Genomic DNA, 23,530 nt, shown 5'->3' with positions numbered 1-23,530 from the left:
GGTTACAAGTGCAACGAAATGTCTTACTTCAATTTGTTCTATTTCCTTTTTATGTAGTACATTTAACCCCTTTAACCCATTTAAGCCTACTAAAAAACAATTACTAAACAACAACTACTACTACTACTACTACTACTACTACTACTACTACTACTACTTCTACTACTAATAATAATATCATTATCATCATCATTATCATTATCATTATCATTATTATTATTATTATTATTATGTCGTTGCTGTTGCTGTTACGAAACTATTATTATTACTACTGCTTCTCTTGGCCTACTACTACGTTTTAAAAAAAAGAACTACCAGTATTTTTTATGTCTCCATAACTAATGACTTCAATATTTGATATTTAGGTCACATGTATTATGTAGGGGCTGTTACAGTGAGTCATCGCTGCTTTTTTGATGGTTATACTTTATTTATACCTAAAAAATGTCATTTGCTCTGCCAGGCTTACATTACATATTTTAGATGCCCGTCTAGGATGCCTTAATGGTTTCTGTAGGCCCTTCCTCCTTTATTTACTATGCGGTGACTTACTGCGTTGTGTGCTGACAGCCGTTTCCAGGAAGGAAGTATCTCGCTAGCTGTATCAGATAGCTAGCCATGTTTTTTGCGTTGTAGTCAGAGCCAGTAACGTTAATGTAGTGTCAGAAAAAAAATAGTTTATACCTCAGACTCACAGAAAAGTAGATCTTTCAGACACGTCCTTTTTAGATCTCTGTAACAGAAACCCCAAGTGGATATTAGCTAGCTAGCAAGCAAACGGATTGTCAACGCTGGTAGTGTTAGATGACACTAGCTAGCGTGTGCTAACTAGTGTGTGTAGTCAGCGACTTTGCAACTAACTAGCTATCTTGAAAAGTCCACTTACATAAAAGCTAGTGACAGTAGACTTTTGAGTGTGTTTAAATCAACGCTTTCCCACAGCAACCCAAATCAGGTAGGAGCAGTTACAAGTATCTTGTAATGTATCGAAATGTATAATCACTTACTTTAATTCGTTCGCACATTTGGAAAGTAAACCACTTGTTATATTAGCAGTCGGGATCTAGCTAGATAGCTATCTTAACTAGGAAGTTAAGAATTGGAAGTGGACGAATGTGCACGTTTTCAGTTTCTAAACGAGAAAATGGTTGTAAAACCAGCTGCCTAGTTCTGCCATTGCTGAAACTACTTGAATAAATAGTTTTACCACGTCATTTACTCACATTAAATATGTCAAATCGTCAGCAATTGTATTTTGACAACTCTTTGAACACTGTTGTGTCCTACACTTTTGTCCATATAATTAACATTTGCTTTGGTCAGACTGAATTAAAATCAGTTATGACAAAGTTATGTATGACTACATGAACCCTAATTTAGTAGTAAAGACAATAAGAGAACTAATGAAACATTAATGTTCTGTATATATACCCACTCTGAAAGTTTATTGCAAGTACTCACTGTCCCATTTCATCTTATGCTCACAGTATAAATAGGTCAGTATTTTTAGTCTGATCTTCTGTTTACAAATAAATCTCAAAGTGATCTTAACAGCATTATGTTAATCTATGTCTGTTTGAAATGTACTACTTAATTAACACATTTCTCAATTTATCATTCAGAAAATACCACAGGACCTTGATTACCAACTGCAGGACAAGGTTTAACCTTTTGGGGAGCTTTAGGTTTCTCTCCCCATGACAACGCGACACTATGACAACGGCAGCTCCAGTAGCGATGCCGAGTGCCAAGGCTTGGAGGATGAGAGCAGCATGGACAATGTGGAGCTTGCCGAGCTTGGACCACTGCTGAGTCTAGAAAAGGCTATAAAGCTCAGAGTGAGTGATGTCTTGGATCAAAACATTGAAAGGCAAACAGAGAAAGAGGGAGAGAAGGAAGGAATACTGTTGTGTTGCTAGATATGATGAGGTGATTTTGATGCATTGGTAGCCTTAAAAGCTAAAATCTAGCTAACCAGTCAGTACTGATTTAGTCTGTCCCAATCAAGAACACTGCCTCTTTACACTTGAAACTACTTTAATATTCATGTTTACTGGCAGCCTTCTGCACCTCTTGCTGTACCTTGATGTCTTTTTAATTGGAACCTTATTTACATTAGAAGGGTGCGACAGCATTCCCAGGTGCAGATGTTGGTGATGATGACAGTGACAAAGAGGAGGAGGAGGAGGAGGAGGAAGACTTGCGGATTGTCACACTGCCTTTGCAAGCGCACCATGCAATGGAAAAGATGGAGGAGTTTGTACATAAGGTAGCCCTTTCAGAAGCCATGCACGATATACCTATAAGGCTAGGTTTAGGGATGATCTAGGTCAGTTCTGTTACTCTGTTTGTTATAAACAAGTCTACAATCGTTTGGCCTTCAGGTCAGACATAATTCCTGATGTGTGATGGTCAAATTTGCTAGCGGCTGCTCTGTGTTTCATATACATTGGATAAGCACTTAGCTGTTGACCTATGTATGACTGTACTCCAAGGTATGGGAAGGACGTTGGCGAGTGATCCCTTTTCACTTGCTTCCTGACTGGCTGAAAGATAATGACTACCTACTTCATGGTCACCGCCCACCCATGCCATCATTCCGAGCCTGCTTCAGAAGCATCTTCAGGATCCATACAGAAACGGGGAACATCTGGTCACACTTACTGGGTCTGTGACTAAGACTGTATGCGCATGTATATGCGTGTATGTGTGGTGGCATTTTTGTTTCATGTTTCTGAAAAGCGTTTAGTTGAAACATATTTTCTAAGTAGCTGTAACTTCTTTTTTTTGTCTGTTATCTTTTTGAGACTATCACAGTCTGTTATCTTTTTGATACCATCACTGGTCATTATGTCTCTGACTTCACATTTATTACAGCTTGTTTGACTTTCAAATTATGATTTCTAGTAGTCCAGTAGTGCACACAACTTCTTTAAGAGTATGACTAACAAAATAAAACACCACAACTGTCAGAAGCTGTAGATATGTAATGATGTTTAATTCAGACTGTTTATTAGCATTTATTAATATTTTTATTGATATGTTGTTCCTCTCAGGGCTGATTCTCTTCCTGTGTCTGGGCACTCTGACCATGCTGAGGCCGAATGTGTCCTTCATGGCTCCCTTGCAGGAGAAGGTGGTGTTCGGCATGTTTTTCCTGGGTGCTGTGCTCTGTCTCTGCTTCTCTTGGCTCTTCCACACTGTCTACTGCCATTCAGAGAAAGTATCCAGAACATTCTCTAAGTGAGTATTTGTGTGTGTGCCCTTTTGGTAGGAGTATGAAAATGCTGGTTTAATATGCTTGGTTTGGTATTTACTTGGTGAATGTTTTAAGGTGTTAGTTGAGCTCTAAATTTTGAATTGTGATTATGTATATTTTTTTATGTGTTTAATGTATATCTTCATTGTGTGTGTGCATGCTTGCGTGTGTGTGTGTGTGTTTAGGTTGGACTACTCTGGCATAGCTCTGCTCATAATGGGCTCATTCGTGCCGTGGCTCTATTACTCGTTCTACTGTTCTCCACAGCCAAGGCTCATCTACCTCTCTGTGGTGTGTGTGCTGGGCATCTCTGCCATTATTGTGGCACAGTGGGACCGCTTTGCCACGCCACGCCACCGACCTACACGTGCAGGTAACATAAACACACACTCACTCGTGTAATGCACATACACACCAGAAGTCGGTGCATGCAGGCAACATGCTAGTAAAATGGACCCAGACATGAAACTCCCCCTTGTACCAGTAAAACACCTGTCTTCTACCTATGCAAAACACCTACTTCTGATCATATGTGTTGCATAGAGCTGCTCACCTGTAAGGATGAAAGTTGTTTAGGAGTTGTTTTGGTTTATGCATTCAGGTGTGTTCCTTGGCCTGGGGCTTAGTGGAATCATTCCCACAATGCACTTTACGATCACTGAAGGCTTTGTGAAGGCCACAACAGTGGGCCAGATGGGCTGGTTCATCCTAATGGCTGCCATGTACATCACTGGAGCTGGCCTCTATGCTGCACGCATCCCTGAACGCTTCTTCCCTGGGAAATGTGACATCTGGGTAAGACATTACAACAGACAACAACTTGGAGTTAATATAACATGAAGATATTCTGTGTTTGCAGCGATTCAATAAGAGCATATCTATGTGCATCATTGTATCTTTATGACATTTAGCAGATGCTTTTATCCAAGGTGACTTACAGTTATGACTGAATACAGTTTGAGCAACTGAGGGTTAAGGGCTTTGCTCAGGGGCCCAACAGTGGTAGCTTGGCAGGGATGGGGCTTGAACCAGCAACCTCTAACAATATTGTAGTTAAAATAACCTAGATGCCTTTCAAGCTAACACCTGTATGTCAAGTTCAGTTTCTTTTAGACTTTCAAAATGCTAAGAACACTGTATTCTGTATATAGTTCTAAATCTGTGCATACTGAAGGGGTGAAATTACTATACTTGTAGTACACTTAAATATGTACATAACGTCAAATATGTACTATATATGTGTGTGTATGTGTGTGTGTGTATATGTGTATATATATATATATATACACATATATATATGTGCTTGCCTCGGGGGGGGGGGCTGTTGTCTGTGGCTTGTTTTGAATTAGATCCATTAATATAATGCTTTGTTATCTCTCTCTGCTCTTTTACACCAAACCCCCCCCCCCCCCCCCCATCTCAGTTTCAGTCTCATCAGATATTCCATGTGCTGGTTGTGGCTGCAGCATTCATTCACTTCTATGGCATCTCCAACCTGCAGGAGTTTCGCTATGGCCTCGGAGGTGGCTGCACAGATGATTCCCTCCTCTAAACCATGCCATCATCCCTACTACATCCTACTAAATTCTTTCCCTACTGCTTTCCCCATCATCATGTCCCTCTTTCTCAGCACTGGAGTGCCGATTGAACCCTTTTGGAACAGTCACAGCCAGAAGCAGCCAGTGCATCCAAAGTGAACAAAGATCAAAGCCTGTACTGACTAATATTTGTTATTGATTTTAAGGGTGATGACGACATGTTTGTGATCACATGTTTTATCATTGAAAATACTTGAACGTTTTTGATGAACAAAAATCTCAGATCTGTGTTTAGTGTTCACAGTTCAAAATGTTTTTAAAAGTGCATCTTGGGACATTTTTAGTGATAGATCACTGACAGCTGTCTGAGCAGCACTACCTCTTTTTCTCTGATCCAGTCTCTGCACACTGTCATTTAAGCATGCTTCACATCTGTGAGCAGGAACTATTGGTTTGGGGAACTATAATTTATCTAATTTTACAAAACCAGAACTTTATAAAAAATGGTTATAAAATGGGAATGTTGTTCATTGGCTGTAAATATTGTCATATGATGTAAAGATTGTGGCAAAACTAATTTTCTTAGATAAAATTTGGTTGTTGGAAGTTTTCCTGTAAAGCATCGGTGTGTGGTTCTGATTCATAGAGACAACTCTTTCTACACCCATGGTCCAGTTGAAGTAGTCCAAACTCATTTATTTAAAACAGGGCTGGGTTACTAAAAGCATCTTAATAATAACATTAACTAGAACCAATGCTCTAGTCTTTACTTGTCTCAAGATCCTTTTACTCGCGTTCAAATCAAGTCCTGCTTGGACGCCATCTTACATATTGCTCCAGAAGAGGGCGTACTGGCACTGCTCCCCTTCCTAGCACAATCACAGCGCTAACGTACCCAAAAGTGACAAATAAAATCACGGTAAACTAACAACAACAGCAATAATAACCTGGCACGCTTTATTTACCTCTTTTTCAAAATTATTGTTATTCTTGACTCAAAGTTTGTTTATTCTTATCACAGGTTACGATAACGTAGTGACGTAACGCTAGCGGTGTTTAGGCTGCTAACTACCAAGTTGCCCGAGGCAAGCAGCTAATGGCTACGTAAAGGTTTTTTGTTTTGTTTTTTTTTACCACGCAAGCCCTTGAGCAACTAAGTTAAGATAGCTAGGATGGATTTCTAACTTGTAACATTTTAAGTGCCGACGAGACGTACACGCGACATTATTTTATTTGTGTTGTTTTAGTTTGTTTTTAGCATTGTTTTCAGCACGTTCGCGGGGGGATGAAGCTCTGTCGCCGGTTGGTGTAGAATTACTGCCTTGCCTAGCTACTTATTCCAAGCGCTGTCTCTTCTACCACTGCTGCGTTAACAGGTGTTTATGCATTTTATTTGTATGTTTTCTATCCGTTTGTGGGATTTATTTGTATCCGTTTACAGGGCTCAATTTTATGGTAATTGTTATACGTTAGCGCCTAGCTTCAGGTGCTAACTTGTTCCAGGTAACTAAAAGCTAGCTTGCCAGTATTTAGCCAGTCAGTTTGCTAGCTGGATTAGCTATCTAGTAAAGACAACGTGTTTATTCGTTTCCAGTATTTTGGCCACGGTGGTAGCTGCATTGTTTCTCATCTACACTGGTTAACTTGTACGCCACTACCAGTAAGCTCTAGCTAGCTACAACGGTTCCTTGCTATTAAAGTGCGTGATGGTGCAATACCTTTCACCTAACGCTACGGGCCTTGTCACAGAAAACGGTGAATATTGTAGGTAGACCTCGGGTTTAGGAATGACAAACGAGCTAAAAACTAGTATTATTTTTACTTAATACCTAACCTAAGTTGAAGCACAGCAGTTTACGTCATTGATCCGCACTCACACCTCACGGTTTGTACATTGCCAGTGCTTCGTGTTTTCTTCTAGGCAGTTGGCCACAATAAGTTGTTTATTATTATTATTATTATTATTATTATTATTATCATCAGAAGTTTTAGATGTTCTTGAACATCTTGAGCCGTCATTGGTCTGTCTCCATGTTTATTGCATGTCAGACACGCTGTTTCCCTATTTTATATCCATAATTAGGCCTGCTATGCCGAGGATGAAGGTAAAGAAAATGCTTAAAAATCAGGCTATTCGAAGGAAAAGAACGTGTTCTATTAGCAGTTACTGTAACGCCTAACATTTATATAGTTTTATATAGTAGTTTTTCCCCTAGCCCAGGTTTAATATGTACCTGTCCAAAGACACCAGTTTTAAACTCATGTTCCAGTGAATTGAGTCGCTGGTAGCAGAAAAAATTAAATGTGGTATGAAGGGATACTGAAGAACCAAGGTTGGAAACTACTACTGCAGAGGAAGGCATGCCATCTCTAAGATGAGAAACCATGAAACTCCCAGAACAGTGCTGAGTTACCCCCAAATGAAAACAACCACAACAGTGACTATTGTTTCTTCCTTATACCTTTAAAGCCTTTGGCCATTTAAGTCCAATTTGCATTATTGTTATGGTTAAGTGTGTGGGCTTTGCATCTGCTGTAAATGTGATCCTGGTTCTTAGTTTGCACGTTTCAGGGTCCTGCCCAGTGTACCGTTTTCCAAGGTTTGCATTTACCAAGGATTTCCTAGCAGAATTCCTTTTTATCACATGACCTTCAGTTTGTATTCACCATGATTGTTCATGATTATTCACCCATTACTGTTGAATTAAGTTTGCCCCTGATCAGCACTCTTACACTTGAGATCTTTTTTATGAGCACAGACCTCAATCTCACTTCATCACCCTGCACTGCCTGTGGAAGTGTCGCTCTCCCCCATCGCCTGTCACCATGGCGCCCAAAGACATCATGACCAACTCGCATGCGAAGTCCATCCTGAATGCCATGAACTCCTTGAGGAAGAGCAACACGTTGTGTGACATCACTCTTAGGGTGGAGAACACAGATTTCCCTGCCCACCGCATCGTACTGGCTGCCTGCAGTGATTATTTCTGTGCCATGTTCACCAGTGAGGTAATCACAAAGCATGTTCACTAGTCATACATTGCCAAATCTGCCCTCAGGTGTGCTCTGTGGAGTTTTTACTCTTTATGGTATTATTACTGTCACCAGTTCATGATAATCCATTTGTACCCATTTGTAAAGTTAGCAAACCTTTTTTTTTTTTTTTTTTATCTCTATCCTGCATTATAGCCTAATAATTATTTGAGTTTTTCACTTTACCTTTGCTTTAAATTAATGTAACCATTCATTTGAAACAATGCAGGACGTTGGGTCATGTTAGTCATGTATATGGATACAGAGCAAAAATAAACTTGTTTAATACATTCTTTCTGCTGTCCTGTCTCTACCCCTCTCCTTTCTTCTACCTTTCCAGTTGGCTGAGAAAGGGAAGTCTTTTGTGGACATTCAGGGACTCACTGCCTCCACCATGGAGATCCTGCTGGACTTTGTTTACACAGAGACGGTGTTAGTTACCGTGGAGAACGTGCAGGAGCTGCTTCCTGCCGCATGCCTGCTCCAGCTTAAAGGTAAACACTCAAAAAATTACCTTCTGAATTCATGTGACAAGAGCTTTGCTACACATTCCTTTGGTTATATGGGTAATGGAATTCTGTATATTGTCATAATACTAAGCTAGCTCTTTCTAGTAAGAACACTGGCTAGAATGTGTGTGTCCTCTAAGTACATTTGGAAGTGTGCTTGCATACTGTTTCACTTCAGTGGTGGAGTTCAATGAAGTAGATAAGCGTTCAATTTACAAGTGCTCATATAGATGTCAGTCTTTTTGGTGGAATTGTGTAAACCTGCACCTTATGGTCCCGAATCAGAGGAACAGAACCATTCAGAACCATGAAGCACTGAGCGGCGTGCTCTGTGGGTGCTGCCAGAATAAACGAGTCATCAGCAGAGATCACATCACAGACCAGAGCAGAGCTCAATCTGTGAGCATGTGTGAGCGTGCAGAGCCGTCCACAGCCTCAGCCTCCTCCACGCTTCACCCATCAGACACAGGCATGGCAAAGGCAACACGTGCTGTTCAGGCAACAGATGAAGTCAGCCCGCACAGTCTCAGCCACCTGCCGTTCTGTAGGAGACCAGCATGAGTCTGAGCCTGTGGGACCTTATGCAAGATGTGGACCACTGTCATTAATGCTCAGCAGAAGCCTCTTCATTCTCTGTGGCTTTGAGGATTTTGCAGAGACATCTAAAGTATCTCTGACCTCCCTTAGTGAAAACTACTTTCCCCATGATTGCAGTAGTACTCCCCAAACAGACCTGCTTGTCTGCATGTACACAGTATGTGGTTCATAACCAGTGAATTTTACACAAACCAATATTTTAATGTCGATTGCAGTGCACACTTCCTTTAAAAAATCATTACAGACTTGCAGAAGAGCAAACCTTTTTTAAAAAATGGACGCAGTTCAGTACTGAGCAAACGCCTCTAAGTTATTGGAAACGGCTGCTTTTAGGTGCATCCCTGTGCCTAAAAGATGTAAGAGTTCTAACCTCTACATACACTAAATTTAAAAAACTTTGCACTTGGTCTTGCCTTTTCTTATGGAGAGAGGCACCCTTGAAGGGAGATTCCACACATTTGCTTCTGTAAACACTACACTATTTTTTTTCCTTCATTTGGGTTGTTGAGTTCTGTTTTTCCACCCTTTCATGCTATTTAATGTCCAAATGCATCTGAATGAGTTTTAGATATCATGTTGTGGTATTTATATACTCATTCCTACCTTTTAAATGAGCAGAAGACATAAAATGGTAAACATGACAGACTTAGTTTTACATTAACTAAATCTAAAGCCCATGCATCTCCCCTCCCGTCCCCTCCCGTCCCCTCCCGTCCCCTCCCGTGCAGGGGTGAAGAGAGCCTGTTGTGATTTCCTCAACAGTCAGCTGGACCCATCCAACTGTCTAGGCATCCGAGACTTTGCAGAGACGCATAACTGCGTGGACCTGATGCAGGCAGCTGAGCTCTTCTCGCAGAAGCACTTTTCTGAGGTTGTGCAGCATGAGGAGTTCATGCTCCTCAGCCAGAGTGAGGTGGAGAAACTCATCAAGTGTGATGAGATTCAGGTGATATACTGCTTACCAACTAGGATCTATACAAAAAGATAAATACCAAATAAAATTAGTTCTCATTCATATTTTAAATGTAAGCTTTGGATTATTTGCTTGTTTTTCTCCCAATGTCCTGTACTTCACCTACAGTTATAGTATAAATATTAATTATAATGTATTATATCTCTTTTGAGAAGCCTGATGAGTTTAGTTAAAGCATTCTTATGATTTGATTGATTACTTTAACCCATAGAAGCTCCTGCATTTGTTACTATGAACGCTGATGCGTTAGACACTACCACCAGCTGCACATCTTAATGTCCATCTGTCCATTTTGGGTTGAGCAAGTACATTTACATGCTTTGAAGGAAAGGACAAGACTTCAGTATAAAAAAACTTTTCTCTACGTTTTGAAAATGATGCGGTGGTTTCGGGGCTAAATAGTTTTGTTGATACTGATGCACAGGAAATGAGACTGCTTAGTTTCTGTTCAAAGGCTGTGTGAACCACATAGTTAAGACACTGAACTGGCACAGACTTGCCCTGGCACAGACCGCACATGCACAAAATGGTAGTTCAAGGCACTTTCACTGTGTGATTTTTGGGGTGTATAGGGTGTCTGTATTATCTTCATAAAACCTGAAACTGTTAGAGAGCATAAAAGTCAAGAAAAGGCCTGTTATAATTCCACCTCATACCCAGTGTCTTTCTATCTATATTCCTCTTGACTTCCCGTCACAGAAAGCATTGCTAAAAGTGCTGACTCTTCAGAACAGGAGTTTTTTTTTTCTTTTCCCTGCATTTGAAAGCATAATTGTAACTGTTGGTTTCAGATTTCTATCCTGTTAACTTTAGTCCATGAGATGTTTTCCTTCTTGTCATTACTGGAATGGTTACTGTGTGTACTTGCACATGTGTTAGGTGGACTCTGAGGAGCCAGTGTTTGAGGCAGTGTTAAACTGGGTGAAGCACAACAGGAAGGAGAGAGAGCCATACCTGGCGGACATGCTGGAATACGTGCGAATGCCTCTGCTCACACCACGTTACATCACTGACGTCATCGATGCAGAGGTGAGACTTGCTGCCGTGTTTTGATCATCTGCACTGGTGCCTGCTGGCTGAGCTCTATGTGCGGTCCTTACATTCACTCTGAGAGGCTGAGGGGAGATTATGAAGCACCTGAGTCCAGCATATGGCTATGCAAGGACTTAGCAAGGCTTTTTAGAAATGGGGAAGAGTGGGACCTTCCCTGCCAGTGATAATTAAACCGATTACATTCTCTGCAATTTTTCCTGGGTGCTGGTGTCATGTGTATGTGTCTGTGTTTCCTGTTTAGCCTCTTATCCGTTGCAGTCTGGCCTGCCGAGATCTTGTGGACGAAGCCAAGAAGTTTCACCTGAGGCCAGAGTTACGCAGTGAGATGCAGGGGCCTCGAACACAGGCACGATTAGGTCAGCTTATGCAAATGGCTTTGCCTGTTTCACCACGGTATTTTTTGAAAGTAAAACTCTACCAGTGAATCGGAAATATTTTTTGCAGGTGCCAAAGAGGTGCTGCTGGTGATTGGTGGATTTGGCAGTCAGCAGTCTCCTATTGATGTTGTGGAGAAGTATGATCCCAAAACTCAGGAGTGGAGTTTTCTGCCTGTGAGTGGGGGACCTTATTTACCACAAAGTATAGAGGATGTCCTTTCAACTGCTTGTATATTTCTGTGTGAAACAACATTCTTATATACTGTATATACTTTTTTTGTACAGTTGATGCGATATATATATATATATATATATGTGTGTGTGTGTGTATGTATATATATGTATGTATGTATGTATGTATGTATGTATATATATATATGTATATATATGTATGTATGTATGTATGTATGTATGTATATATATATATATATATATATATATACACACACACACATATATATATATATATCTGTAAAGAACTTATGGTAGAACTCCTACTCTTCCTGTCTCTTGGAGAGTTGCTTTTCCTCCTACAGGAAACACACATGCCAGAGGGAGGAGCTGTGGTCATACAATCCAGTATTATCTTTTCATTGCTTTGTGCACTAGTCTTCCTGTCTGTTTTTTAAAAATACATTTCGTAACGTCTACTGAAAGTTTATAGTTAGTTTATAGTTTTAAGAGAATAGGTTGGATTTAAAACTTTTGCATATTTGGTGAAAGTTGGTTACCCTTGTTATGCCATGGGTAGCCATTATTATTATTATTATTATTATTATTATTATTATTATTATTATTATTATTAGAAATGTAACACACCAAGGGTGAGAAGTGTCACTTTGACAGGGAGCAAGAGTGCTAGTGAACTCGAAAAGGATTTAATGTGCCATAAAATTAAACAAAGACTTAAAAGGGACCCTTTTAAATGGAGATCTCTCTGATGGCTTCCACTAAGGAAAGAGAATGTTCTTTCCTGGGATCTCTCTTCTTTTAATGTGACTTTAGAACTTTTGTATACTTATAAGGTAAATGGTATAAGTGTTTTTTTTTATATATATATATATATATATATATATATATATATATATATATAACATGGGTCTTGTCTTATTTTTGTCTAAGGCCAGCATGCTTGCTTTAAGAAGGTTCACACTTAATATCATGATCACTACCTTTCTGTGTGTTTTTCTACATTTTAGAACATTGCACGAAAACGACGATATGTTGCAACCGTTTCGCTTAACGACCGTGTATATGTGATTGGAGGCTATGACGGCCGATCACGCCTCAGTTCAGTCGAGTGTCTGGACTACACAGCAGACGAAGATGGAGTCTGGTACACTGTCGCCACCATGAATGTGCGTCGAGGCCTGGCAGGAGCAACTACGCTGGGAGGTGCATGCATCTTTCCTCAAAATCTTAGCAGCCATTTAATAAAACTAAATTCAATTTGTTAGGGCCATAGCTATCTATAGTTGTTGAACGTACAGCTTTCAAACATCTTGATGAATTTCAAGTTGTAAATGAGCTAGTAACTGGGTCGCTCTACTTGCCAAACAAGTTTTGTGAGTTGCTGATTTCCAAAGGCGGAATGTTCTTAGTCTGGGGATTGCTTGAAGCAGATGTTTGTGCTGTGCCAGTTAAGCAAGCAGACTGATGTGATAATCTGATGTAGTTATTTCTCAAGACCAAGTAATTTAAAATATCATGCTTCATGAAATGCCCAGTAAAAAAGAGAGCTAGCCCCCTCCTATAGATTTTAATTAGATCAATAACAAATACAATGCAAGGGTGAAGATAGACATTCAGGTAGACAGATAATAAATAGATAGAGGTTTGTTTGTCTTTGTTTCATTTCTGAAAATTTGCTTTTGGCTTCATGATGGTTTCATAAAAACTTAAAACATGCATCATAGCAGCAACATAAACATATAACAAAAAAAGCTTTAATCTATATAAAATGCAAATTTAGATGTAAATAGTTAATTGGAAATTAAAATCCCCAAGTAAGGGAATTTAAGAATTAATCAGAGGGATTGTTTATGGGGTTGTGGATTAGTTCTTAAAATTATTCTTTGTGGCCCTTGGTACTCTGTAACACCTCCCAGAAGTGAGCCTTAAAAATCCACCATAGAGAGGATGTGAAGGGTTGCTATGAATCCGCTGGGTATTCTGTCTGTTAAAAGCTTCATGCACCTCTTTTAGTTGTCTGGTTTTTCTGTAATAAGCCAGAACACTTGCAATAAAGAAAAAAAACCTTTGTAGGCCTTTGTACTGCCATCTTTTTACTGCTTTGCAATAACTGCATGCTCAGGAAAAAAAAATAACTAGAAAATATAAGCAGTCTCTGCATGTCCCCATATTCAGATATGATCTATGTGGCCGGTGGGTTTGATGGCAGTCGGCGGCACACCAGCATGGAAAGATACGACCCCAATATTGATCAGTGGAGCATGCTGGGAGATATGCAGACGGCCAGAGAAGGAGCAGGGCTGGTGGTGGCCAGTGGGCTCATCTACTGCTTAGGTACTTGGCAACATTGACACTTCTCATGGGTGGAGGTTAAAACGTATGCCAGTGTCAGGCCTGTGTTAGAATGTTATATGATCTTAAGAAACATCATTCACACTGTGCACAGAAATAGAATATTATGTTTATATTGAGGATATACTGATGTAAAGTTAAATGGGGCAGTAGTAGCTCAGAGGTTAAGATACTCGACTAGTAATCAGAAGATTGCCAGGTTAAGCCCCACAACTGCTAAGTTGCCACTGCTAAGCACCCTGGGCAAGAGACTTAACCTTCAATTGCTTGAGTTATATTCAGACATAATTGTAAATTGTTTTGGCTAAACACACCAATTAAATGCTGAAAATGTAAATGTCTATAAAATTGCTGTTATGACTTACAGGTGGGTATGATGGCTTGAACATATTGAATTCGGTGGAGCGCTATGATCCACACACTGGTCACTGGACCAGTGTCACGCCCATGGCCAATAAACGCTCAGGTAAATTAATTTGTAGATTAATTTTTAAAAAAATTTTAAAAAAGCTTTGTAGCAAAAAAAGCTTTTGCTACAATCATTGTCAGACTTCTTGTCAAATGCATATTTCTAGTTTTAGACCTATTAACGTTACAGTGAACAGAACCAGTTCCATAAAAAATGTTCAAAAGTTCTGCAGGGTCCATTTTGTTTTGTAGGTGCGGGAGTGGCTCTGTTAAATGACCACATTTATGTTGTTGGTGGGTTTGATGGCACAGCCCACCTTTCATCTGTAGAGGTGTACAATATCCGTACAGACTATTGGACAACTGTGGCACCCATGACCACTCCACGCTGCTATGTGGGAGCCACAGTCCTTAGAGGGCGACTCTATGCCATCGCTGGGTAAGATCTGAGCATAGAATGTGTATGGCTCAAGCTTGGCACCTTCATTTTCTTTTAACACCTAGGTTGCAATGCAAAACAATAGAGCTTCATGTAGGATGTAGTACACCAGCTGATAAAATCTGTTAATGTGTAATTTGTCACCCATTTTAGGTATTTAATATTTAGGATTGAGCCTTGAGTAATTCCTCATAGAATAATGCAGTGTTTTGTGAATATTTGTGAAGGTCCTTAGTATTGTACTTAGGTTTGGTTGTTGTTGTGCTTTAAAAAACCTTAACATCTCTTGTCTCCACCCCCCCCCCCCACCTCCCAATCCCATTATCAGATATGATGGAAACTCCTTGCTCAGCAGTATTGAATGTTATGACCCTGTATTGGACAGCTGGGAGGTTGTGACTTCCATGGCTACCCAGCGTTGTGATGCAGGTGTTTGTGTGCTCCGAGAGAAATGAGAAGAGACTGTAAATAGGTGAAGACATGTTGGAGGGGGAAGGTTTTGGGGTTGTGATTGGCAGCTAACATCTGAGATTGGTCTTCTATGTGCCATGTATACCTGCATGGAAAAGCAAGCAAACTGGAAACCCTGATTATATGACTACCCCTTTCAGGTTTCTGTTTTAGTCCCATTTTTGGACCTTAATTCTGTTGCCATCTGAGATCAACTTTACCATACTCTCAATGTGTGTGGCCTGCTGAGATCTCTTGGGTCTCCATACATGGCCTTGTGGTTCAGTGGTATCTGTGGTAACATGAGGTTCATGTGGATGAGTCTACAAAAGTGCAATAATTTGATCTACTGCTGTAAAAGACTACAAATGTAGAAAAACACGATTGTGTGCTTCAGCTGTTGCTGCTATATGCCTTATTGCCCTTGTGGTGCAACATTTCACCAAATCAAACCATGGGGCTTCTGTCTACTCTGACTGCAGAGTATAATAATTGAAGGAGAGTTCGTTTTAGGATTCTAAAGGAAGATGCCACCATTGCTGGCTGTTAATGAACACACTGATTCACATGTATGGTTCTTTGGTGCTAGTTTGACGATCCTTTCTTGAATTTGTTGTCCTGCTAACCTGTATTAGGAGAAGCAGGAGCCCTACTCATTCTCACACTTAAAGGTACAGTAAGTAGGGGTAGCTGATTAAAAACTAAACATAAAAGAATGTTGATTAGAAATTAATTTTAATTTTAGTTGTGCAATACGGTTTGCTGATGTCCAGAAGTGTTTGTGATGGTTATGTTTTGTGAAGATGCCTTTTCTACACTGGTCATGGGGCCATCTTTCTTGCTACCTGTGTTTCTAGCACTGAATTGTAAGTATGAGACTAAAAATAAATACAAGAGTTACTTGGTGTACCTTTAAATCAATGTGAGTGTTATACAGTGGGCATCTTTATCATGTATGTACTGTGTTCAGCATCAGAGATGTCTATTGGCTGGTTTTGCTTTTATAAGCACATTTAGAAAAGATTCAGAATAGAGGGATGAATTTACTTCTGTATCAACTCTTGGTTAAACACTGATCTTGAACATCTAACGAATTTGTATTTTTATGTGGCTATATACTCATTGTTATGAGTGATTGGTGAGCTGTTGTGTGGTGTATTGCATTATGTATGGTGTAAAGACTGATTATAATTGTGAATCGAATAGTTTGCCGCCACGATAAAGAAATGTAATAAAGTGTCTGTACATGCATTAAGATGCCATTACGTACCAGATTTGATCCCTGTCGTATAAACAGGGTTTAACTGCGATGCCTTTTCCTGCAGCACCCTTGTCGTGATTAAGCTGGTTTGAAAAGAAACAGAAGTTACAGAGAACACCTGGCGGATTTCAAAGGAAATCTGAAAACGGGGGGGGGGGGGGAGTCCCTTGTCCTGTTAGGGCTTACATAAGTAAAACAGTAAGTCACATCTATAATTTCTTAGTCGTAGGTAAGCAGACATAGAAATGTATTATTTAAAATTTGCGAAAAGCATTGCGAAACCGCCTTAACTTAAAAAAATAATATTTGATTACACCAATAGTAAGTCGAGGAGTCTCCCATTTCTGGCGTTCTCCAATAGCACAGCTGCACAGGAGGTGCCAGACCACGAGCATCTATAAAAGATCCTGCAGCGCACCTTGCTTTTGACATTGCTGTGTTGGCGGAGATACGTTGCGCGTCTTTAGTCAACGGAGCTCTAACGTTAGGTGCCATCTACGTTAGTGTATTTTTCGTATTTTCGAAAACCTTCATCACCTCTTGAGACCAAGTCAAAATGGTACGTTTCTTCCCCTACTTATTATAATGTACATATACTAACTTTATTCACTCTCAGGAAAGGCGCCAAAATTGCTCGTTTTACTTTCAGGCCTACGTTGTTCAAAAGTTATTTTTGTTTTTTGTTTTATTCTTTAAAATCACTTGGTCGATGCAGCCATTTTAACGTCCAGTGCATTATTGTGAACGCTTGTTTGGTTTTGCTTTCTTTGATTGATTCGTGAAAAATAAGTTTTTGATTTGTCATCTCTACTCATTACAGATTAAGGGCACAATGCCGCTTGTCTTTTGTTTTAAATATTGACGGTTTAACGACGAGATGTGGTATGACCGAGGTGCAACTAATGTTGCAGTCGAAGAATTTGCGGAATCTGGTGGAGGAGGCCCCGTTAGTTTGGGAAGGGGGGTGTAGGCAGCGATGATGGGGGATGGGAAGGGAGATGGTATTTGCGGCAACAGAATCGGGATTCCGGCCGAAACTTCAATAACCTTTTTGGCTGTAGTGTGGTAGGTTTGAACCTGGTCTAGTTTCATTGTTATATGTAGTGTTAAAACTCTCTCTTATCTAACCAACCTTTTTTTCTCTCTCTCAAAACTGCTGGCTCATTTTTAATCAAAAAGGCGAAAATGTCTTGATGCGACCGAAACAAAACCATGAAAAGTGAGGATTTGCGAAGCTTTCATGGGTGGCAAGTTGAGACTTCGCTCAAAAAATGCATTAGTCCATGATGCCCTTTGGATGATGATCATTTAGACAAATTTTCGGTTTTTAACTTTAATGTTTTACTTACCTATAACATATGAGCGATATAATCTGTTGTTCGAGTAGTAATGGATAAATAGAAACCTAGCAATGCATAATAAATCCCTTCCTTATGTTTAAAGTATGAGAACAAGGAAGGAAAGGAGTCACGTGACTCAACCCTCCCCTTCGTCCTTCATTTTATTCGCTTCGTTTCTTAATCGAAACTCGTGCAACGAAAAATCAATCCTTCTCATTACTCTGGAGCCAACGCTTACCTTGACCTGTCTGTACAGCTTATTGTACCAGTACTAGTATTTTCGTTAGAAATCTTGGGTGGCATACCTCTGTCCTTTTGTCACACTTTTGTCAGTTCCGTGCTCATGTTCCATTAAATGAAGACTCTTCTGTTAGGGTGTTGTCTTGTGTGCTGCAGCTCAATCATTCTGGACAGGTGTTAACTGTACTCAGTTTTATGATTGAACTATGGCTCTAGTTTAAAGTTCACCTGCGTGAGTTGAGGCTTTGTTTGACGGTCTGGTTTAAAATGACACTGGAAGAGGGTCATACATGGTAGCATATGTAAGTCATGAATTTGGAATAAATAAATAAAAAACCCTGTTTAAAATGACTCCTCTCGTGTCCTATGCAACCTTTTTGGAACGTTTTAATGTAGCCAGTGTCCATGATTCATAGGTTGTAACGTTAGCATTTCATACATGGCGTTTTCAGTTTGGCCTGCTATATAATTGTTTGAGGGTTATCCCTAACCCTATGTTTAAGTAAAAGTTTATAGTTTGTGGGGGTTTTTTTTTGTTTGTTTTTGTTTGTTTGTTTTTTTTTTTTGTTTTGTTTTTTTTTAAGGCTGTTGGCTGTAAGTAAAATGGCGAATGCACATTAAAATGGAAGAATTGACTTTGTTATAAATAAGTAATATATAATGTAAAATTTAAACTCTTAAAAAGCATATGGGTGGGGAAATCAGTGAATTCAGTGTAAAGCCGTACTATAAGGTCCACCAATTTTAGTTTGGTAAGCAGGGAATTCAAATTTTGACACCCAGTATAACGGACTACAGGGAGAGGTGGTGCTTGGAATAAGTAGGATTATTACGATTGCTGCTGTTAATGGCCTACAACAAGAGTGCATCTGTATCCATGTCGGCCAAGCTGGCGTTCAGACTGGCAATGCATGCTGGGAACTCTTGTCTGGAGCATGGTGTGGGACCTGACGGTGCGATGCAGGGTACATTATCGCTGCCTGACTCCCGTCAGGACCCCTTCAACACTGGCAGCTCTAGCTGCCATGTACTTGGAGCCCACGGTGGTGGGTAAGCAGCCAGTTTAACTTTTGGTTTTCTTCCCTTGCATTCTGTGTGTGCATGCATTGCAGCGTGAGTGCATCTCCATCCACGTGGGCCAGGCTGGTGTGCAGATCGGCAATGCGTGCTGGGAATTGTACTGCCTGGAGCATGGCATTCAACCTGATGGCAATATGCCAAGTGACAAGACCATTGGTGGTGGGGATGACTCTTTTAACACTTTCTTCAGTGAGACTGGCTCTGGAAAGCATGTACCAAGAGCAGTGTTTGTGGATCTCGAGCCAGCAGTCATTGGTAAGTGGGCAGGGGCAGAGGGAAACTTTGTAATATTGAATTTTTCTTCCCTTTTTCTCATATTGGTCATTATTTTAACAAGCAATGAGCTTGATCATATGATTTGAGAATAGTGATCTGATGTTTGATTATACTTGATGTCCAACTGAGTTAGTTTGATAAACTCCTGTTTAACTGACTGAATTCTTTCTAATTAAAAATATTACTTTAATGCATTATTTGACTAAACAATAAAAGGCTTAATTTATGTCTCTGAACTTGTGTGGATGAACTATGATTTGATTTTTTTTTTTTTTTTTTTTTTTTTTTTTTTACCTGTGTATGTGGTCACAGATGAGGTGAGGACAGGCATATACAGGCAGCTTTTCCACCCAGAACAGCTCATCTCTGGGAAGGAGGATGCAGCTAATAACTATGCCCGGGGCCATTATACTGTTGGCAAGGAAATTATTGACATGGTTTTAGAACGTGTCCGCAAACTGGTAAGTACAGAGAAACTGTGCTTTGTATTTCAACATTTCTCAGGTGTAATTCACATGTTGGATATTAAAAATAATTTCAGCATTGTTGACTGCAATCAATGTTGTTGAAATATTTTGCATGAAGATTCATTTTGCTTTTTGTAAATTCTTTAGACTGACCAGTGCACTGGTCTCCAAGGTTTCTTAATATTCCACAGTTTTGGTGGAGGAACAGGCTCTGGTTTTACCTCCCTACTGATGGAGCGCCTGTCTGTTGACTATGGCAAGAAGTCAAAGCTGGAGTTTGCCATCTATCCAGCACCTCAAGTTTCTACGGCTGTAGTTGAGCCCTACAACTCCATCCTGACCACCCACACCACCCTGGAGCACTCTGACTGTGCCTTCATGGTTGACAATGAGGCCATTTACGACATCTGTCGTCGCAACCTTGATATTGAGAGACCTACCTACACCAACCTCAACCGGCTCATTGGCCAGATCGTTTCCTCGATCACTGCTTCTCTGAGGTTTGATGGGGCCCTGAATGTGGATCTGACCGAGTTTCAGACCAACTTGGTGCCATATCCAAGAATCCACTTCCCCCTGGTCACATATTCCCCAATCATATCTGCTGAAAAGGCCTACCATGAGCAGCTCTCTGTTGCTGAAATCACTAGTGCTTGTTTCGAGCCATCCAATCAGATGGTGAAGTGTGATCCCCGCCATGGCAAGTACATGGCCTGCTGTATGCTCTACCGTGGTGATGTTGTACCCAAAGATGTGAATGCTGCCATTGCCAACATCAAGACCAAACGCTCCATCCAGTTTGTGGACTGGTGTCCCACTGGGTTTAAGGTGAGGCAAGAGCAAGTGTTTACCATTTGCAATATTGACTTAATTATGGTACACTTGAGAGGGTTAAATGGAACTCTTCCTTGTTAGAAAGTTTATATTTTTAACCTGATGTGTTAATCTCGCTTTCCACCCTCTCAACCTCATTACCAGGTTGGCATCAACTACCAGCCCCCCACTGTGGTTCCTGGCGGAGACTTGGCCAAGGTCCAGAGGGCTGTGTGCATGCTGAGTAATACCACAGCTATCGCTGAGGCCTGGGCCCGGCTAGACCATAAGTTTGACCTGATGTATGCCAAGAGAGCCTTTGTGCACTGGTATGTGGGTGAAGGCATGGAAGAGGGGGAGTTCTCTGAGGCCAGAGAAGACCTTGCAGCTCTGGAGAAAGATTACGAAGAGGTTGGCACAGAGTCTGTGGAAGATGAAGAGGAGGGAGAGGAATATTGATTTCCAAGAAGATAAGTTGTTTCAAGAAGTTGATCTAAAACTAGTTGGGAGTTTGAGTTGAGGAAGCTGGTTCTAGACAGTCACTTGGTGGCACTCTTGCCTGTCCAATGTCAGGCTGCAACATCTTGTCCTAAAGAAAGGGGATTTTGTCTGTCTTCCTTGTATGTGTTTTATTCTGTCCGTCTCATTGGTGTCGTTCCTCTTTACTTGTATGCTCTTTATGCAGTTGCTGAGTTTGCCAAAGGTGGGGGTTTTTTGGGGGTTTTTTTTACTCCAACACTGCTGAATTCTTTCATGGATATGTTGCAACTGACTGCATTGTTCTGTTTCTCAATAAATTTCATTTAAAGATTAATGTGTATTGTTTTATAGGTTTTGGACTGTCTGATTCCTCTGTGGAAAGGTACTGCACCAGCGGAGCTCATTATTTCCAATTCAAGGCCACTGTGCTACAATAAACATTTGGCTTTTTGTTTATTGGTTGTATGGCTGATATCAAAATAGCTCCCTTTCACAGAGCTCTTGAAGTCCTTGAGCCCGCAGCTCAAAGAGCAATGGTTGTTCTTCATATTGCACTGCGTTTAGTGTCCAAATGCTATGAAACAGATTGACCAATTTCTTGAGTTATGCTGTACTCTTGTTTATAGGCATGGTTTGAGACCACCTGAGGAAAACCTGGGTGTTATGGAATGTAAGGGAGACCTTCAGGCCCATGTGTGTGAAATGTATTTTTAAAGAATTTCTGGTCTGTTCCAAGGTTTGTAAGGGTTATTGCTTTGTACGGTCATTATATTCATCTCTATGAACTGAAGGCGACCCTCAATTCCAAATGAAACAAACTATTGTCAATGAAGACTGGGGCAAAATCCAAAAATTACTAAATTAATAATGGCAGATATCATTGAGATTTGTGCAGAATTTAAATTGCATCTTTTGAAGTGTTTTAACCTGTATACAAAGTTTTGAAATGTTGAAAGATGGTGTAAATGTATTATAACGTTTATCTTGATCAGTGTTGCATAGGATTACTATGCACAACTGACCTAGTCCGGTTGTCTTTAACTATGGCCTATTAGTCTGGGCCTAATAGGTGGTATCTGGCAGTGGGCCAGAGGGCTATGCTGTATTCCCCATTTTATGTGGCCACCCAGTACATATAGCACCATACTATGCCAATTATGGTTACCGTTTTTGAAACTAGCACATCGTATGCAAACCTGTTGACCATGTTTACTCAAGTTTCCATTCGTTTTGAGCAATAAGGCATCTTCAGTGCTTTAGGTAATTTTTTATATTTTTTTTGACTTTCATATGACCTGAATAAACTATGCCAATATACTTGCCTTCCACAACATGAACAGACCAATGATGATTATTTACAAAGCTGGCCTGGAAACTTGGGAGAAGTAGAGGTGACTGGTGATTGTTAGTTTTAGGCTGTGTTGTGTACCCACTCCACAACCTACGCGTGTCCGATTATGTGTATGGAAAAGGTAATGGGAGAAAATGCAGGCATGCTTGCGGCTCAGGCCAGCCAGATAGCGCTGCAAGGTAGTTGCTTAATAACAAATTTTTAATGAGCCTTAGTACGGTTACCCAAAACATCCAACAGGGAAAGTCCCGGTTTCACGACATCATTGTTGACATCAAGGTCAATTTTGCACCAAAGTGTGGATTATATGTCTGAACTCCCTTTAATATGGAAAGGATAGAAATAAAGGTTTAACATTTCCAACGTACTATAATCCAGTGTGTCTAATACTGACATACTTTTATACTGACATCATGATGATGATGTTATTAGTGTTTTAATAATTTCCCTACTGGATCCTCCCAGTCCATTACATCCAATAAGGCATCCAATCAGCTGCTTCATATGGTCTATTTAAAGAACAAGTCCCGGTCACCACGAGCTGTCACCTGAAGGTATTCATCCGCGGAAGTAAATACGATTATGAAGTGTGAAAATGGTTTGAATAACTAAATAAAAGTAAATAGTATAGACCTGTGATACTTGTAGAATTGGATTGTCCTTCCACCGATAAACCCAAGTGATACGAGTTACAATGTGTTAGAAATACCTGAAAGTGCATATTATGTTTTATTTGTCTATATGCAAAATATATATATATATAGAGAGAGAGAGAGAGAGGTAGTGTAGTCCTGAAAACCTTCTGTACTACACTACCATTTTACTACCTCTACATCTTTTCAGTACACACACATATATGCACAATATAGTACTCTTTAAAGAGAGAGAGTTAGAAAGAAAGAAAAGGAAAGCCAAAATTGCAAATGGCAGAGCAGTAGACTACAAAAGGTTTCCAGCGAAACAGGACATTTCGGACATAAGTCCTTTATAAGATAGTACTTCTGGAACAAGGTACTTGCGGTGTAGTTAACTAGTGTGTCCT

General features: G+C 40.2%; 3 protein-coding genes across 4 annotated transcripts; all 3 read left to right on the top strand.

Annotated features, from left to right (window-relative positions):
* Positions 1-547: 547 nt before the first annotated feature.
* adipor1b (adiponectin receptor 1b) lies at positions 548-5,416 on the top strand. Its single transcript, XM_035522231.1, has 8 exons — positions 548-955; positions 1,623-1,838; positions 2,120-2,269; positions 2,496-2,667; positions 3,057-3,243; positions 3,445-3,632; positions 3,861-4,054; positions 4,683-5,416. The coding sequence occupies exons 2-8, from the start codon at positions 1,698-1,700 to the stop codon at positions 4,809-4,811; spliced, it is 1,161 nt and encodes a 386-aa protein (XP_035378124.1). The 5' UTR covers positions 548-955; positions 1,623-1,697; the 3' UTR covers positions 4,812-5,416.
* Positions 5,417-5,993: 577 nt separating this feature from the next.
* On the top strand, positions 5,994-16,270 carry LOC113572107 (kelch-like protein 12). Of its 2 annotated transcripts, none has more exons than XM_027001407.2 (12): positions 5,994-6,173; positions 7,557-7,806; positions 8,171-8,324; positions 9,665-9,882; positions 10,789-10,938; positions 11,204-11,318; positions 11,407-11,513; positions 12,539-12,734; positions 13,707-13,865; positions 14,251-14,349; positions 14,544-14,730; positions 15,059-16,270. In XM_027001407.2, the coding sequence occupies exons 2-12, from the start codon at positions 7,624-7,626 to the stop codon at positions 15,183-15,185; spliced, it is 1,695 nt and encodes a 564-aa protein (XP_026857208.1). In that variant the 5' UTR covers positions 5,994-6,173; positions 7,557-7,623; the 3' UTR covers positions 15,186-16,270. The 2 variants fall into 2 exon arrangements, with proteins under 2 accessions (XP_026857208.1, XP_026857207.1); XM_027001406.2 differs by having other exon boundaries at positions 6,088-6,173; positions 7,552-7,806.
* A 582-nt stretch (positions 16,271-16,852) lies between these two features.
* On the top strand, positions 16,853-21,471 carry tuba5 (tubulin alpha 5). The gene is made up of 5 exons (XM_027001374.2): positions 16,853-17,000; positions 19,134-19,356; positions 19,690-19,838; positions 19,992-20,672; positions 20,823-21,471. The coding sequence occupies exons 1-5, from the start codon at positions 16,998-17,000 to the stop codon at positions 21,114-21,116; spliced, it is 1,350 nt and encodes a 449-aa protein (XP_026857175.1). The 5' UTR covers positions 16,853-16,997; the 3' UTR covers positions 21,117-21,471.
* The last annotated feature ends 2,059 nt before the right edge of the window (positions 21,472-23,530 follow it).

The sequence above is a fragment of the Electrophorus electricus genome, chromosome 23 (genome assembly GCF_013358815.1).
Source record: "Electrophorus electricus isolate fEleEle1 chromosome 23, fEleEle1.pri, whole genome shotgun sequence".
NCBI lineage: Eukaryota > Metazoa > Chordata > Actinopteri > Gymnotiformes > Gymnotidae > Electrophorus > Electrophorus electricus.
The sequence above is the reverse complement of the archived record's forward strand: the minus strand, read 5'-3'. Positions and strand labels throughout refer to the sequence as shown.